The following is a 17581-nucleotide window of genomic DNA, read 5'->3' as shown; positions in this document are numbered from 1 at the left end:
CACCTATGGAAAACAGCGTTATCATTTACATAACATTTCAGAATGCCGCTTTCTGCAAAAATGCTGGAATAAACTGTTTTCTTAAGTGCATGTAAACGTGGTCACTGACACACAGTCATGAGTATATAGGAGTCCTCTCTAATGTGATAATTTATTACTAAAAGTTATTTGGCAGACAAAAGTTTTTTTGTTTTTTTTTTAATAGTAATAAACTGCTTCACTACTTATTTTTTTCAGATAAATAATTAAAAATAATGGCTTTATTTCAAGAATTTCACCCTTTTATGAGATTCTTTCTTTGTTATGATCTCAAGACATTTACACCACCCTTACTTTTTTACGCCGTAAAATATATATATATATATATATTTGTTTTTTCAGAAATTGTTCATAATAGAAGAGGTGTATTCAAGTCACTGTCTGTGTGAACTGCATTTTTAATGTTCTTTCTTTCATTTTTTTTTTTTTGCGTCACCATTGACTCATTTATAAATATAAGACAAACACAATTTACCTCATATATTCATGGAGGAAAACAATGTTGTTAATGGTGATAGAGATGATATAAGGCCTTGAGCCACTCACCTGTTGTGGCAGGTCACGAACCACCTGCCTCTGTTTGAGGTTAGTTTCTCCATCTAGGTTGGCAGTCTCGATGTGACACACGCCATTAGGATCAGATGAGTGAAGCAGCACCATGTCAGCAGGAATGATCTCATTACAGCCCAGGCGGACCAGATCACCGACACGCACCTCTGCCCAACGATGCCCCACATACCGTTGTTGCTTCCTTTAATGCACAAACACAAACACTTTAAATGCTTTATTTAAATTCAGAATTACAATTATATAATCATAATGTCAGTATAATAAAATAACAGTTCACTATGGATAGAAGTAACAGTGCTTTCTCCATAAGGATGAAATTCCCAGGATAGCTGTCACATAGCAGTGCTTTGCTAGAGGTTTATCTCTTCCAAAACAGAAATCTGATATTTGGCAATATATGTAAAACACATTATAAGTAATAAGTATGTTCAAGTTCATGTATAGTTTTCAATGATGTACATATATGAAACAAACTGTATATTTCAAAATACTACAAAAATTACTATTTTCATAAATGTAACATAAATTTCCCCATATCATAGAAGGATTTGAATAAGTACATATATGCCCAAAGCTTTATGTTCATATATGGCCATATACTATCAGATTTCTGTATGGGTTCCTTTCCCAGTTCCTGTATACACAGCTATGTCCAAGACTACAAAAAATGTAAACAGCCATTACAGGTTCATAAGTGGATGCATTCGAGGCTTCCAGTAAATTTTGGTATTTCACCAGCTTGATTTTAAAACACTCCTCCATGTATAGGTTAAAATGACAGCCAGCTTCCAGAATAATAGTTCTTGTGTTTTTCATCAATCAATATAATATCTGGAGCATTAGGTTTACAATCAAATACACAGTGGTTAAATGATAAAAACCAGTCTATTTTAACAGTCTGACTAGCGGTATATATTTTTGCTGATGATTGTTGTTAGTACAGTACAACCGTCTCTTTACAACATACAAGAGTTAAGAGCAATGTGACGGCCATGTTGTAATACACACGTTTAGGTAGAAGCTTCACCTACTGATGACAACTGTAACAAAAGTACAAGTTAAAAATTCATTTTATATTAAACATTTGGTTTGGGTTGGTATCAAAATGGTGGTGGTGGTGTAGTGGGCTAAAGCACTGAACTGATAAGCAGAAGGTTGTTGGTTCAATCCCCACAGCCACCACCATTGTGTCCTTGAGCAAGGCACTTAACTCCAGGTTGGTCCAGGGGGATTGTCCCTGTAATCAGGGCACTGCAAGTTGCTTTGGATAAAAGCCAAATGTATAAATGTAAAATGATAGACGTGGTATATTGACTTTGAAACCTATACATTGTTTAGATTGTTTAGTTCAATGAAGCAGACAAAATCTCTGTTTCTATATTAAATTGATTTGTCTTATTATGAGGTAAAACACATCCCTCACAGTACTGATGGCCCTGAGAATCAGTCCTGCAACATGCCTTGTATGTATATGCATTTACCAAAGCTGTTGTTTATCTGACTTTCATACAATAGAAGTACAACAAAAACAAACAGAATCTAAAACTATTCTTTGCCATTATGATTTCGAATGAACTCGACACACTAGCCTCAAAGTAATCAAGTAATAGCTGTGCTTCAATATCACCCACGGCAACAGCTGCATAACAGGTAAACTAATATGACCCCCTGCGGCAAGACGATCACATGGGAGCTTTTTTAAACAAGCAGCATTAACAGCTAGAGCCAAATGTCAGATAATTCAATGTTTTGGAACAATCAAACACAGTCAGTATATTACTCTTAGTCTACTTTAACTCCATTTTCTAATTTACCATTCAAAGCCAGTTGACTAAACACTGTGTATAGTAGCAAAGTGTCATGAGTATACCTGTAAGCCTTTTTAAATAGAGTATATTCCCAATGTACACATTAAACAGTATTCAATATATGAGAATAAGTCTAATTTTTGTGCCTGTGCATATGTCAAGGTCATTGTGCTTCTGAGAATTTATGGACTCTATTCATGGAAGATAAAGTATGCGCACACACACACACACACACACACACACACACTTCAATAAAATGGCACCTTTCTCATTCTCTCTAATAACACAGACACCTATTGTTTTTATATAAAGCTAATTATAAATACTGTATGGCAACCTAACCCACATCCTTACTTTATCCATAAAAGAAAACTTATTTCATTTGTAGAATGTAAAAAGAACATAATTTACTTAATTTACTAATACATTTTTCAATTGATGACATCCCCAAATGGTGGTTTTGACAGATTTAGCTCAGTTGAGGAAAATTTGTCCCAAGACAATAGCCATGTACACTCACATATTCAAATACCTGTGCACAGACAAACCTACAAGAAACCTATTCACTTACTGAATTATAAAAGACAAACAGAGTTCAATAATAACTATACTTCAAGCTAACCATTAACTAACAGCCATGCTAATAATAAAAAAAAAAGAACACCTATATGGTTTTACAGACCATGATACAGGTTGGAAATAGCCTCAGTTAACTCAGCCTAAGCCCAGCAACTATAGTTTTGTGACTTCAGTAACACACAAAAAAAACATTTTAGCTGTGACAGGACACTTAAACATGTGAATACTGGTTTCAAACGGCTGTATCTAGAGCAAACAGCCAAGTTTGTTGCATGTAACAAACAATGCAGTTATGAAGCCACACCTGCAAATTGTTAGAAGATCGAGCTAATGTTTGGTTCAAGAAACTGTCAAAAGTGTGTTAAGAAAAAGATTGGAGCAAAATGACCTCACAGCTAGGCTACATACTGCTTAGTTAAACATTCTGTTCAAGAACAAACATACAACATAATGATTTGAGCAAAACAATAAAATATATTTAATTAAAATACGCCATTGAAAAGGCACGTACTGTAGGTAGTGACAGAGATGCCATGATTTACTGAGGACAGATTTCAGTTTATTATTATTATTATAGCTAAATGTACGAACTTTAGCTATTTACTTATATTTTGAATTCTGACATTGGTTCAGAATATTTATTGTGTTTACCTGTCATACACATCACACAAGCAGTTATTGACCTGTTGGTCAGAATTCCTCCGACGCTGGTCCTCCCAAAGGTCTTTAACAGCAGTGATAGTCATCACTAAGATAATAGGAATGATCGAGATCTCCGGCTGGAACGCATTTACAACAGGCACAAAGTTCAATGCACCCAAAAAGAGGAAGTATACATTGGCAAAACGATGAAGTTGCTCAAAAACATTCTTGGGGATGAAGGACAAGAAGGTGTACTTGGTCGTCCGGACCTTATTACTGCTATACGTCTTCCGCAATTCCTTCACCTCTTCATCTTCAGTCCAACTTGGGATCACTGTCCTTCTCTTTTTAGTCCGATCTGTTGCAGTGCCACCTTGATCTGGGTTCACCAACGAAGTCATGGTAAGAATATTCCAGCCAGTTCAGGGAGTCTATCTGTGTCCAGCATGTCCAACATGTCTCACTACCACTCGTCAAATTTGTGTCTCGTTGCCTTCATTCTGATCTTATCCAAAACAAGGTCTACACGCGAAAGATCTGACACTTGAGAAGTGTTATGATCTCAGGTGAGTTAGTGTTTTAGAAACATATAATACTAAGCCTAATGATCAACAGCATATAGACTGCGCTGCTCCTTGTCTGGGAAACACTCCCAGGCATCATAAACAAACTCAAGATAGAGCTTTTTATGACTCAAAGAGGCTGGTAAATGAGTGACCAGCTTACTGTGTGACGTTTATCTGAGACAGTGAACACACACTAACAATCAGCTAAGCAGCCCTGGACTACTATTATTATTATTATCATTTAACTTAAGGAGGGCAGGGCACAATTTTGAGTATTACTTTAACAAAGCTTAAAACTGAATCAGTGTTATTACTGTTAACAAATACTAAATGAAAAAAAAAAAAAAAAATGTTGTCAACTGGAATAAAAATAAAAATGGTAACACTTTACAATAAGGTTGTATTCATTAACATTATTTAACTACATTAGTGACAGTGAAAAGTATATTTACAGGATTCATTCATTTTGGTTAATTTCTACATATACAAATAATTTTTTCCATTAAAAGTTGTATACATTAACATTAGTTAATGCATTATGAACTAACATCTAACATTAACAAACAATGAATTAGTATTTTGATACATTTGCATGAACTAAGATTAATAAATATTGTAAAAATAACAATAACTAATGCATTGACAAATGTTAATGATAAGAACCTTATTGTAAACCATTACCATAAAAACCATCCTAACTAGAAAAACTCAAATTATACTACAATGCATTTTCATGACTCCAAAACAACAAAAATAAAAATGATGTGAATTAAAAAAAAAAAAATTAATTGTAGTTTTTGAAACACAATAGACTAAAATTTGAAACCTTTTTAAACACACCTTCTCTATACATGAAAATGCCAAAATAGTAATAATAACTCTGAGATATTTAACTGTGTTAAAATATTTCCATTATATTAGTAAATAACTAACATTGGTGGCGGTAAAATACTAGACTTAAACTAAGATTTATATACTGAAAAACTCAATTGAAACTAGAAAAAAAACAAAAAAAATAAACAAGGCGAAAACCAACACGACTAAACTAAATTGAAAAGGACAAATTAAAAAATGAAATAGAATTAAAAACTAATTAAAAATGTAAATGTAACGTAACTATATAATGTAAAACTACACCCTGTATTGAACTGCACTTTGTAGATATGTGATGTTTGAATTTTGAGTATTTAACGATGGCCATAGTAAAACATAGTAGAGAAAGCAAGGCATGCCTGGTGTCCAGTAGACTTGCCACAATGTCATAATTTTTATACCGGTGCGTATCCGCATTCAAAACCGGTTATACCGGAAATACAGTTAGTATTAGTACCTCAGTGGTGCTATGGTGTAATTTTCGTTGCTCAGTCGCCTACTACACAATAATACAAGGCAGCTTGATTTCAAACTTTTAATTGTATTTATTATTTACTTTAAATGAAAATTAAACTGAAAAAAATAAAGTACAAGCAGATTAAATTGTGTGTTCATACATAATTCAAAATTCATACATATTTTACAAGTTGGCTATTTCGTATGCTTTTGTACGAGTTCGTTTGTATAAATTTGTATGCTTTCATCACGTGCAAATGCCCGGATGTCTAATGCGGAAGTAAACGTGAGTTTCGCGCACGAAGCGTTAAGGACATACTTATAAATATTGTTATTAATATTATGCCCTTACCCAAACCCCTTATCTAAACCTAACTGATCAGTAGAGTGTGTAAACATGTTAGAAAGCTGTTGTGTGTGACAGAAGCAAGGAATTGTCACGTATTAGTTGGAAATGATGTCCAGCGAATGTCATTGGCTGTAGTGAAAGTCGTACCAATTCAGTGCAGTTGTACGATATGATACGAATTAGCCAAATTTAGAAAAGTTGTATGAATCCTTACGATTTCACCGTGAGAGTGTGTATAACATAGGCTATGTACAAAACGAACATGCCAAACAATAAATATGTACAGTAGTCATATACATTTTTTTGTCAAGAAAAAGCATGTCCACCTTTTCAGGCTTGAGCAGTAATCTCTTGGGGTGTCACTTCAATATCACGTCGTTGCAGACGCGGTGCTTGTTGCACAAATGCACAAATATTTTTTGCCACGTTTGCCAGCAGCGGGTGACGCGGCTCGTTGTCTTTCTATGGGATGTCACTATTTTATGGGAATCATACATTTGTTCATTCTGATAATGGTCTTGGCGCCGAACGCGCCCTTGAGCTAACGCAAGACGCAACAAGCAGAATGCAGGTGTATCGAGATGCGTTTTGAAGTTATTAAGCTGTCAGCTGTCAAAGAGGTCCAACTAAATTACATGCAAATACACGTTCATTGCAAACAGCCCCAACGAATAGGCCTAATGGAAAAGGCTACGACCAGGGAGAAAATACAAAAAAAATTATATCCACGTTTCAGAATCAGAATGAGCTTTATTGCCAAGTGTTCTCATGTACACTAGGAAAAAAAAATTTTTGGTAATAAGAGAAACAAGTGCACACAGAACATTACAGTGAGACACATGAATATGAATATAAAACAAGGTAGGAGTATAAATAGACATACAAATAATAGGACATATAACAGAATGGCATATGTATATGTGCAAGTGGTAATGTTGGTGCAAGGTAGGGTTATGTACAGTTACTGAATTAAATATGTGAATTTACATATGTACATGAGAGATGTATTTACATTATTGCACTATGGGGGAGTCTGAAGCAATTTAATTGTTCATGAGGAAAATGGCCTGAATGTAAAAACTGTTCTTGTGCCTGGATGTCCTTGCACTCAGTGCTCTGTAGCGCCGGCCAAAGGGCAACAGTTCAAAGAGGGAGTGGGCAGGGTGTGTGGGGTCCAGAGTGATTCTACCTGCACGTTTCCTCACTCTGGAGATGTACAGGTCTTGGAGGGTGGGCGGGCGGGGGGCACCAATAATCCTCTCAGCAGTCCTGACTGTCCGTTGTAGTTTCCGTCTGTCTGATTTGGTGGCTGAACCAAACCAGACAGTTATAGATGTACACAGGACAGACTCAATGACGGCCGAGTAGAACTGTGGCAGCAGCCCCTGTGGCAGCTTGAACTTCCTCAGCTGGTGAAGGAAGTACAACCTCTGCTGAGTCTTCTTCACAATGGAGTCTATGTGGGTGTCCCACTTCAGGTCCTGAGAGATGGTAGAGCCCGGGAACCTGAATGACTCCACTGCTGCCACAATTCTGTTCAGGATGGTAGGGGGGGGTTCTCCTGAAGTCCACTATCATCTCCACTGTTTCCACCATCGCAGATGAGGCAGAGGACCGTGGTGTCGTCTGCAAACTTCAGGAGCTTGACAGTGGGGCCCTTTGCAGTGCAGTCATTTGTGTACACGGAGAAGAGCAGTGGCGAACGCATCCCTAAGGAGCACCAGTGCTAAATATTTGTTTCCCCAGTCTCACTAGCTCACTAGCGCTCGTTCAGGTCTGTGGCTGAAGCCTCAAAAACACTCCAATCAGTGCAGTCAAAGCAGGCTTGTAGTTCCAGCTCTGCTTCATTTGTCCATCTTTTCACAGTCCTTACTACAGGCTTAGCTGATTTTAGTTTCTGCTTGTACTTTGGGAGAAGATGAACCAGACAGTGATCAGAGAGTCCTAAAGCTGCACCTGGGACAGAGCGATATGCATTCTTTATAGTGGTGTAGCAGTGGTCCAATATATTTCTTTTGCTGGTGTTGTTTGTATTTTGGCAGTTCACTGGTGAGGTTAGCTTTATTAAAATCTCCCAGAATAATGATAAGAGAGTCCGGGTGTTGTTGCTCCAGGTCTGTGATGTGATCAGCCAGCTGTTGCAACGCTGCGTTCACGCATGCTTGTGGCGGGATATAAACAGTCACCAGAATGAATGAGGTAAAACTCCTGCTACGAGTAGAAAAGCTTACAGTTGATGAAGAGCGCCTCTAAATTAGGACAGCACATCTTCATCAACGCTGTTACATCTGTACATCAACTTTCGTTGATGTAAAAGCATGTTCCACCGCCTCTCGTTTTCCCCGATAACTCCACGATGCGATCCGCTCTGAACAGCTGAAAGCCCGGCAGATGTAACGCGCTGTCCGGGATAGCTTCACTCAGCCAGGTTTCCGTGAAAAACAGAGCAGCGGAGTTAGAAACGTACTTATTTATTTGAATGAGCAGAAGCAGTTCGTCTGTTTTGTTGGCGAGGGAGTGGACATTCGCCAGATGAATACTTGGCAGTGAAGTCCTAAAGCCGCGTTGATGAAGCTTCACAAGCATGCAGGCTCGCTTCCCTCACGTGCGTCTTTTGGATCGCTTGTAGAGCACGGCTGCGCCTCCAACTAAGATGTCTAATAAAACGTCTGAATAATCAAACACCGGCAAAAAATTATCAGGTATGCTTTGCCGAATATTCAGCAGTTCATCCCTGGTGAAACAGATCGGGGAAGAGTGACAAAAAAACATGACAAACAAAGTAACAAAAACGCTAGAGTGCTCCACACCGAAGCAGCCATCTGCGGCGCCATCTTGAGATAAAGATTTCCATTTAATAAACACTACCTTTCCCAAAAGAACGAATCAATGGAGCAAGTAAGCTATTTTTAGTTAAGGGTTTTCTTTCTCGTAATTAATATCCCTTTTCTGTTTTTAAAGCTCAACAAAAGCGCTCTTCGTTTAATATTGGGCTCATCTGTTTATAGTATTTGACTAACGTGCTAAACTAGTCTCAATAAAAATACATTTGGCCTTTTAGGGCAACTGTCTTTGTACATGTTAATACTTTTTATTTTGCTTTTTTTTTTTTTTTTTTACGTTTTTACATGAATGTAGTGTATTTCTCTTTATATTACAGTTTTTGTTTTTTTAATTGCTGCAGTTTTTCCTGAGTCATTTGAGTCTCTCTCCATCTTGCATCATGAATATGTTTTTACTGGTGTTCTGGAATCACAGTGGTGGGAAACAATTATAATGCACTCGAATGCTATAATTTTTACTAAATATTTGATGAAATTCTTTTGATGGAAACATGACAGAAGACGTGCACAGAGTGGTATTGATCTTTATCTTTCCCCTGCAGCCACTTCGGTCATGTAGCATCTGTGTTATCTCGCACAACTCACCAATAGTTGAACCTGATGTGAGTATGCAGCTGGATGCATCTCCAACTCACGCTGAAGGTGTCTGTGTTTCATGTCAATTTCTCTAAATGTGCGACACGTTCAGGTGCAGTTTGGGTGCACGTTCGCAGTCATTTTGATATATCAATAAAGAACATCTGGCTTTCAATGCGTTAATTTAGGTTTATTTATGAGTCGAAAACTTGTTTGGCGACTTCATTTAGGCAATTCTATTAGTTTGGCTATTGACATAGGAACAGTTGTCATTAAGTACGTTTCTTTCATAGTGTTTAAATAATTTTACCGGTATAAAATTTTGCACCGGTGCCGTCCTATGTACCGAGTATAACCGGTAATACCATATACCGTGGCAAGCCTAGTGTGCAGTTAAAGGAAATGAACACTGGCTTTTTAGATGGGATGGACAAACTGTGACATGACAGACTTTCACAGCTACACTGAAAGTTTCATATTAAGACAATATCTCTTATACCATCCCACTGTATCCCATCAAGGAAATACTTAAGCATTGTTTCAGAAACAGACCCTTTTTCTAACATTTTCCCATAGAAGACCATAAAGTAACAATAAGGAACAATAGGCAATCATTAATTCTTCAATCATTAATCCTAATGGCTAAAGCAGGTTTGCTTGAGAGCCTGGAAGGAAGTTTAGCACAATATTGGAATTATGCAACATTATTTCTTGGAAAATAGCTCCTCTTCCTGGAAAAGGAGTGTTTGGTTAGTGAATCTGTGTCAAAAGTCAACACTTGCCAATTATAATAACGTAATGAAGTGTTCCACATATCTAAGAACAAAATAGTTACAAGTTTAAACAGCTAATTAAAGCTCAATTAAAGGGGTAATGTATATATTTAAGTCCACTTACAATGTTAGTACAGTTTGTTTTATTTTTTGCACCAAAACAGTCTTAATGTAGTTTTTCATGACCATTTTCCACCCTCTTTGAATTTGAATGATTTCTAAACTCTGTAAACTATATTTTAATATGGGGAAAAAATCAAATTAAAGTTACTGTGTGTATTTCTCAACACAGACAGGTAAAAAATTACAAAATGCACAAAACTCACATAGACACAAAAACACTATCATTGTTTATGGCAATGTTGTTATTGAACCTCATTACCTTAATTCCTCCATATCAGACACAAATACTGACCCGCAGTAGATGTATGTCAATGTGCTGTTGATTTTCTTGTCATGGCGGTAACGTCTGTAGTCCTCCATGGCATCTTTGAAGGCAATGACAGTGAGCACCACTGCTAAGGGGATCATGGTTATCTCCTTCTGAAATGCTTCAACCACTGGAACCCAATTCAGCAACACCAGGAACAAGAAGTATAGATTTGCCACTCTGTTGCAATAGTGAAGACACATTTGTATTAGTAAAATACTCTCAGTAGAACATAAAACACGTGTACAAGTCACAAAATCATCTAAGTAGAAATACACAACTAAATAATTTAGCCAATACATGATGTAACTTCCTGGCATTCACAGGGTGAATCTTGTTTGTTTTCTAATCACCATAAATTGTAATCTACTTACTAATGCTGTAAGTCTGTTAAAGTGTGTAACTAGGTGTTTTTTCAAGGTACTTTTATGTTCCAGGGGGTGAATTTTGTAAAAAAAAAAAAAAAAAAAAAAAAAAAAAAATCATGATCCTGTCACTCTGCCAGTCTGGGCACATTGCCTTATTGTCTTGGCAATGTGCGCTCGTGCCATTCGGGTGTTTGTTTCTTGTGAGAGCACGTGCTTTTGTTTTGTTTCTGTTTTGCCTTGTGTCTCTCAGTCCACCGTTGCCACTAAGGAGCCATTTTATTTAAAAAATGTTTAAAATGTCATTTCCACCACAGAATGCTATTAAATAATAAATAATTTGAGATGTGGTGGAAATGTTCATGATGGTTGAGAAAAATTGAAAGTTGAGACAAAATGCTGTTACGTATGGTATATCCACTGTAGGACATTGTAAGTGGGCAAATTAAATAATCAAGTGAAAGTGCGAGAAGTTTATTTAAAGAAAGTTTATATTCTAAACGTCAGCAAGACCAAAAAATGCCCATAGTTTAACACTTAAACACATAGGCTACCTCGGGTCTTTAGTGACCCGGGACCTCATTCCACCCCTGTACCTGATTAATTTTTTTAAATAATTTCTTTTGGAGTTGTGCCAACACCACTTTAATATTCCTTAATCTTTCTCTTATAAATAGTGTAACACACACACAAATAATGCCAAAATAGCCACACACACACACACACACAAAAAAAGTTTTTATAATGGCTTAAGTACCAAAGGTGTATCAGGTCATTTGAGACCCTGGGTATGTAATAGTGTCAGTTTTTTTTTTTTTCGTCAATTATATTTTTTATGATTATTTCATATCTATATAAGTTTACTCTCACAGGAAATATATTTCTTTGTTTGTTATAAGAGAAATAAGTATTGTATTTAGACAAATGATAACTATATAACGTTGATTTTCTGTGTAACAATGGTGAATTATCAGTATCCCATATGCATGTACACATACATAATATACATGTTACTCAAGGTGACGCTAATGTTTCAGTGATTGACTTGATTTACCTTTGACATTGCTATTTGATGAAAAAATAACATTGAAGTGAACTATAGCAAGTACAACACATGAACAGTATGATATGACTATTGTCATTTGGGAGTACTACTGAAACCAAGTTAAGTTATTAACTTGAATTAAATTAAATTGTGCATCTATTTAGACTCAATAAGTGTCTGAGAAAATACATTTGTGTAGCTTATGTATAGCTTATGAGCATCTTATGTGTTATGTGTAGCTCAAAATGTTTTTGACAGCCTATCAGGAAATTTCAGCGTGAAAGTAATGAATCCTGTTCTAGATTTGTCCTGATTTGTTGCATTTTCTCTTTGATATATGAAAAATAAAATATCAAAATATATTTTATTCTATTATTTTCTAATTGTCTTGAAAATATTTTATCTGGGCATTTTGTAGATCCTTTTGTGGTAGATATATGTGCCGGATCTGTAAAGACCCGAATATGTAAGAGTATTTGGTGAAATTCCCAGGCATCTTTAAGGGTCAAGAAACACTAAATATTAAGTAAACCAAGTATGTAATGCTGAGCTGAACAACTGACCTGTGAAACTGCTGGAACAAATTCATCGGTATGAAACTGATAAGGCTGTACTTGGTGGTCCTGATACTGTTGTTTTGGTAGCCCTTTGAGATGCTATGGTACTCTGCATGGTTCGGACCCCATCGTGATACCACCACTCTCCTCTTGCCACTGAGCCTCTGAACCAGAGGTTCTTGAGCGTCCAGACTGCTTTTAGGAGGTAGTGATGAAGGAGAGTACCAGCCCCTCCTCGAATCTGTGGATATCAGCTGTAGACATCTGTGTCGAATCCAATGGAGGCGCTCCATGAAGGCAGCAGAGAGTGGGCCAGAGAGTCCCCGAAAAGTCCCTGCCTGCACTATAAATAGCCCTCCTCCTAAACAAACATAAATATGTTCACACACAAAATTACTGTAAACCCACAGAGTATTCCAGTTTTAAAATGGCTACTAATGGCAACCCGCTGTTTCTTCTGTTTTCGACAGGATGCAACATGTTGTGTGCAAATCAGTAATGTCTATATGCAGAAGTGCCGGTAGCTAAAGCCCGTTTCATTAACCTCATACTTCCCTTTGTATCATGGGAAGAGGAAGGAGTTAGTTTCATTTGAAGCATCTTATATTTTACATGTTAGTACTGAGGTACAAAAGTTGTCACTTGTCCAAAAGGAGGATGACGCAGATGAACTGCTGGAGTGAAATGGGGCAGAAAGAGGAAGCAGAAAAGCCCCTTAATAACAAAGAACAATAAAAACATACACAATGTAGGCATACAATAGGTGACTGTAAAGATGCTAAGTTTAATTAATCCTTTGAATGAAACTTTAAATCTGTGGGTTTTGGGAACACATAAAAGAATTTAAAAATGCATTAAACTTTTGCTGCCTTTACATGTAAGGGTAAGTAAAAACAGAAATGTCTTTTTTTTTTTTTTTTTGTGAACTATCCCTTTAAAGGGATAGTTTACCCAAAAATGAAAAGTAACCCATAAGACTCCAGTGGTTAAATCCATATCTTCAGAATCGATATGATAGGTGTGGATGAGAAACAAATCAATACTTAAGCCTTTTTTCATTACATTGAATTTTTTAGTATTTATTTATTTTTATAGTTTTTACCAATAAATTTGACAGGAAAATTTTATTAAAATTACAAGAATAAACTGTTTATCGAAATGTGTCACATGATTTAACTAATAAATGGAATACATTAAATATCAGTTTTTTTAACAGCTTTTAAATTACAATTTTAACAAAACTAACCGTAAAAATACAGTATTCTTTATTGACAAAAGTAGCATCATTTTCTCTCATTTAAGAAAAATTGCTTTTGTTATGGCAATATATCACTGTCAAATACATAAAAATACTGTTAATAATACATTTAAAAATGTATAACTGCAAGAAAATATATGACTAAAGAAAGAAATATTTTGTAATTTTGCATAACTTAACCACTACTTTACATACATAAACTGAAAAAACACAGTATTGACTATCCTGTGAGACAGTTTAAAAACTACATTTTATCAGATTTGGATTTTCACTTTATCACTACATTTGTATTAAAGACTTTATTGTTAAATAAGTGCATTTTATGTGATAAAACCTATGTAAAACCATAGAGTTCATTAAAAAAGTTAATAACTGTGTTTTACACTTCCTTACATTTATATGACATGTAAATCAAGCATAAACTACCAATCACTACATTAATGTTGGAAGGAGACATACAGCAAGTTGCTGGTTCAGGTAACTGAAGTAACCTCTTAGTTTAACTTCAGTTTAATGATGATATTATAGGATATGTAGAATACCAAACAGACAGCAACAGTTATCTAAAGTGTTTGTTTTGTCCGTCAACAGGATATTATTTTAAATGATGCAGCATGTGCTTAGCTAAGCAGCTCCTCTGTGTATCGACAGAGGTACAATTTCTACATTTACAAGCATTTTAACATGGAGGAATTTTTGTTTAGGGGAGTTAGCCTGTGATTCTTTAGATTAAGTTTTTTTTTTTTTTTTAAGGTTACTGTTGTGTAATTTAACTGACAGACTTACAGTTGTGCTCAAAAGTTTGCATATCCTGGCAGAAATTGTGAAATTTTGGCATTGATTTTGAATCGATTTTGAATCTTTTATTTCAGGATAGTGATCATATGAAGCCATTTATTATCACATAATTGTTTGGCTCCTTTTTAAATCATAATGATAACAGAAATCACCCAAATGGCAGAATTTAAGACTTTTAGGATTTCACTTCAGGCCTCCTCCTCTAAACAATGCAAGTGAATGTCCTCCATTTTTTGACGGTCCAAAATACATATTTAGGGTGCAACAAAATAATCCACACGACTCCATTCGACAAATAAAGTTCTTCTAAACCCAAACGATTGATTATTTTTAGAAACAAAACAATTCTTATATACTTTTGAACTACAAATGTTCGCTTCCGTACATCTCTGTGACGTGCGCACATGAGAGGGATGACGTAAGCTCATTGGTAAGGTCACGCATCATGTGGAGGAGGCAGGAAGCGCATCATTGTTTACATTGTTTTTTTTTTATTATTATTATTTGGAAATGAATTTTTTAATTTTATATTGTTTTTAAATAGTTTTGGACTGTTTTGGTTTGTGAACGGCACAAGTTTCTCTTGTTAACAATGATGCGCTTCCTGACTCCTCCTCCAGAGTTGTGGTTAATTAAAATAAATATTAGTCATTGCATATTTTGATTGGACCATAATCATTTATTTTAATTTATAGTTTCTGAGAAAATCAAGTTATGCATACTTGAGACGTAAGTTTTGATACTTGTAAAAGTAAAGGCAAACAGTTTCCTCAAATTTTTTAAGTTAGTAGGACTTATACAGGTTTACAGTGTTTTTAAACCCTCCAAAAATTGGATCCATTTACTTCTATTGTAAGTGCCTCACTTAAAGAAAAGGAAGGATGAGTTAAAATAGTTTTGTGGTAATCAACACTGATACAAATACTTTCGAATGAGCTTAACTTGTATTGAACTAACACCATTCATTCATATTAAATTAACACCATTCATTCAAGTTAATTTTACATGGTCCATTTTATTGGGTTTAAATTGATTCCGTTTTGTTAAGAGAACTTGTTTCAGTCACGTGGAACCACTGTCCATGATTTAATCATGTTCAGCCAAAGTGCTATTTTTTTGTGTGTGTGTGTAATTTGTAATGTTCAAATGTTCCATTGCAGGTTCATTCTGCTTTTATTATTATTTTAAATATGTGTATGAATGTGTGGATGTGTATGAATGCATTTAAAGAGTTCTTGGAATATGCTGAACAAAAGAATGTGCATGTTGTTTTCATGTTGTTTTTGCGACTAATAATAAATGTAAAAAAAGAATCAATGGTGTATTTTTTAATTAGTATTGTGTACTATTTTCCAAAATATTGCTACAGGCATAAAGTTTTAATTCTATAGCATAACCTTTATGCAAGATTATTATTATTATTATTTTTATTTTATTTTTGGCAACTGCTGCAAAACTTTCACTATTTCAGTGATTTTAAAGTATTATGCAGACAAATCTTATCCTGCTTCAATAAGATAATTAGTTTTTTCAGTTTATATTTTTTAAATGAAGAATGACACAATGCAAAATACAGTTAACCTACATTTAGAGAAAGAAAATGCTTTTATTTTTACAGTTTGTTCATGTATTTGAATTACAAAATAAATAAAACATTTTTTTTTTCTACACTTCTGACAGTTAATTTAAACCTGGGCATTTGCAAAGTAAATGTACATGTTTTTTTGTGTTTCATATATAAATGGTTTTATATTTACAGTATTATTTTTTGTTTGTTTTTTGGTAATAACAATAGTAATGATCTGTACTTAAGCTTTTCTTTATCAGTCTTTTAAAGATAATTATTCTGTGTTTTAGAGGTGTATGACTGTATTCTAACAATTAATAAATGTTAAAAGTAAAAGAGAGCTAATAACTGTTTATATATATATACATACAGGTGCATCTCAATAAATTAGAATGTCGTGGAAAAGTTCATTTATTTCAGTAATTCAACTCAAATTGTGAAACTCGTGTATTAAATAAATTCAGTGCACACAGACTGAAGTAGTTTAAGTCTTTGGTTCTTTTAATTGTGATGATTTTGTCTCACATTTAACAAAAACCCACCAATTCACTATCTCAAAAAATTAGAATACATCATAAAACCAATAAAAAAAACATTTTTAGTGAATTGTTGGCCTTCTAGAAAGTATGTTCATTTACTGTATATGTACTCAATACTTGGTAGGGGCTCCTTTTGCTTTAATTACTGCCTCAATTCGGCGTGGGATGGAGGTGATCAGTTTGTGGCACTGCTGAGGTGGTATGGAAGCCCAGGTTTCTTTGACAGTGGCCTTCAGCTTATCTGCATTTTTTGGTCTCTTGTTTCTCATTTTCCTCTTGACAATACCCCATAGATTCTCTATGGGGTTCAGGTCTGGTGAGTTTGCTGGCCAGTCAAGCACACCAACACCATGGTCATTTAACCAACTTTTGGTGCTTTTGGCAGTGCGAGCAGGTGCCAAATCCTGCTGGAAAATGAAATCAGCATCTTTAAAAAGCTGGTCAGCAGAAGGAAGCATGAAGTGCTCCAAAATTTCTTGGTAAACAGGTGCAGTGACTTTGGTTTTCAAAAAACACAATGGACCAACACCAGCAGATGACATTGCACCCCAAATCATCACAGACTGTGGAAACTTAACACTGGACTTCAAGCAACTTGGGCTATGAGCTTCTCCACCTTTCCTCCAGACTCTAGGACCTTGGTTTCCAAATGAAATACAAAACTTGCTCTCATCTGAAAAGAGGACTTTGGACCACTGGGCAACAGTCCAGTTCTTCTCCTTAGCCCAGGTAAGACGCCTCTGACGTTGTCTGTGGTTCAGGAGTGGCTTAACAAGAGGAATACGACAACTGTAGCCAAATTCCTTGACATGTCTGTGTGTGGTGGCTCTTGATGCCTTGACCCCAGCCTCAGTCCATTCCTTGTGAAGTTCACCCAAATTCTTGAATCGATTTTGCTTGACAATCCTCATAAGGTTGCGGTTCTCTTGGTTGGTTGTGCATCTTTTT

The 17581-nt window shown here is 35.5% G+C and overlaps 1 protein-coding gene across 4 annotated transcripts in view; it reads right to left on the bottom strand.

Annotated features, from left to right (window-relative positions):
- LOC127412020 (phospholipid-transporting ATPase VD-like) overlaps positions 1–17581 on the bottom strand; it is a 51204-nt gene that overhangs the window by 31693 nt on the left and 1930 nt on the right. For 2 of the 4 annotated variants that reach the window (XR_007892384.1, XM_051648049.1), the window contains exons 2-4: positions 12478–12832; positions 10490–10684; positions 586–790 (exon numbers count right to left, since the gene is read on the bottom strand). Coding sequence is in view for 2 of the 4 variants with exons in the window: in XM_051648049.1 (XP_051504009.1) it covers positions 586–790; positions 10490–10684; positions 12478–12764 (687 nt within the window). In the remaining 2 variants the exon portion in view is untranslated. Of the gene's footprint in view, positions 1–585; positions 791–3647; positions 4075–10489; positions 10685–12477; positions 12833–17581 lie in introns of those variants that run through there. The other 2 variants (XM_051648051.1, XM_051648050.1) reach the window with 2 other exon arrangements.

This window comes from Myxocyprinus asiaticus, chromosome 21 (assembly GCF_019703515.2).
Source record: "Myxocyprinus asiaticus isolate MX2 ecotype Aquarium Trade chromosome 21, UBuf_Myxa_2, whole genome shotgun sequence".
Lineage (NCBI taxonomy): Eukaryota > Metazoa > Chordata > Actinopteri > Cypriniformes > Catostomidae > Myxocyprinus > Myxocyprinus asiaticus.
This window is presented reverse-complemented; position numbering and strand designations above follow the sequence as displayed.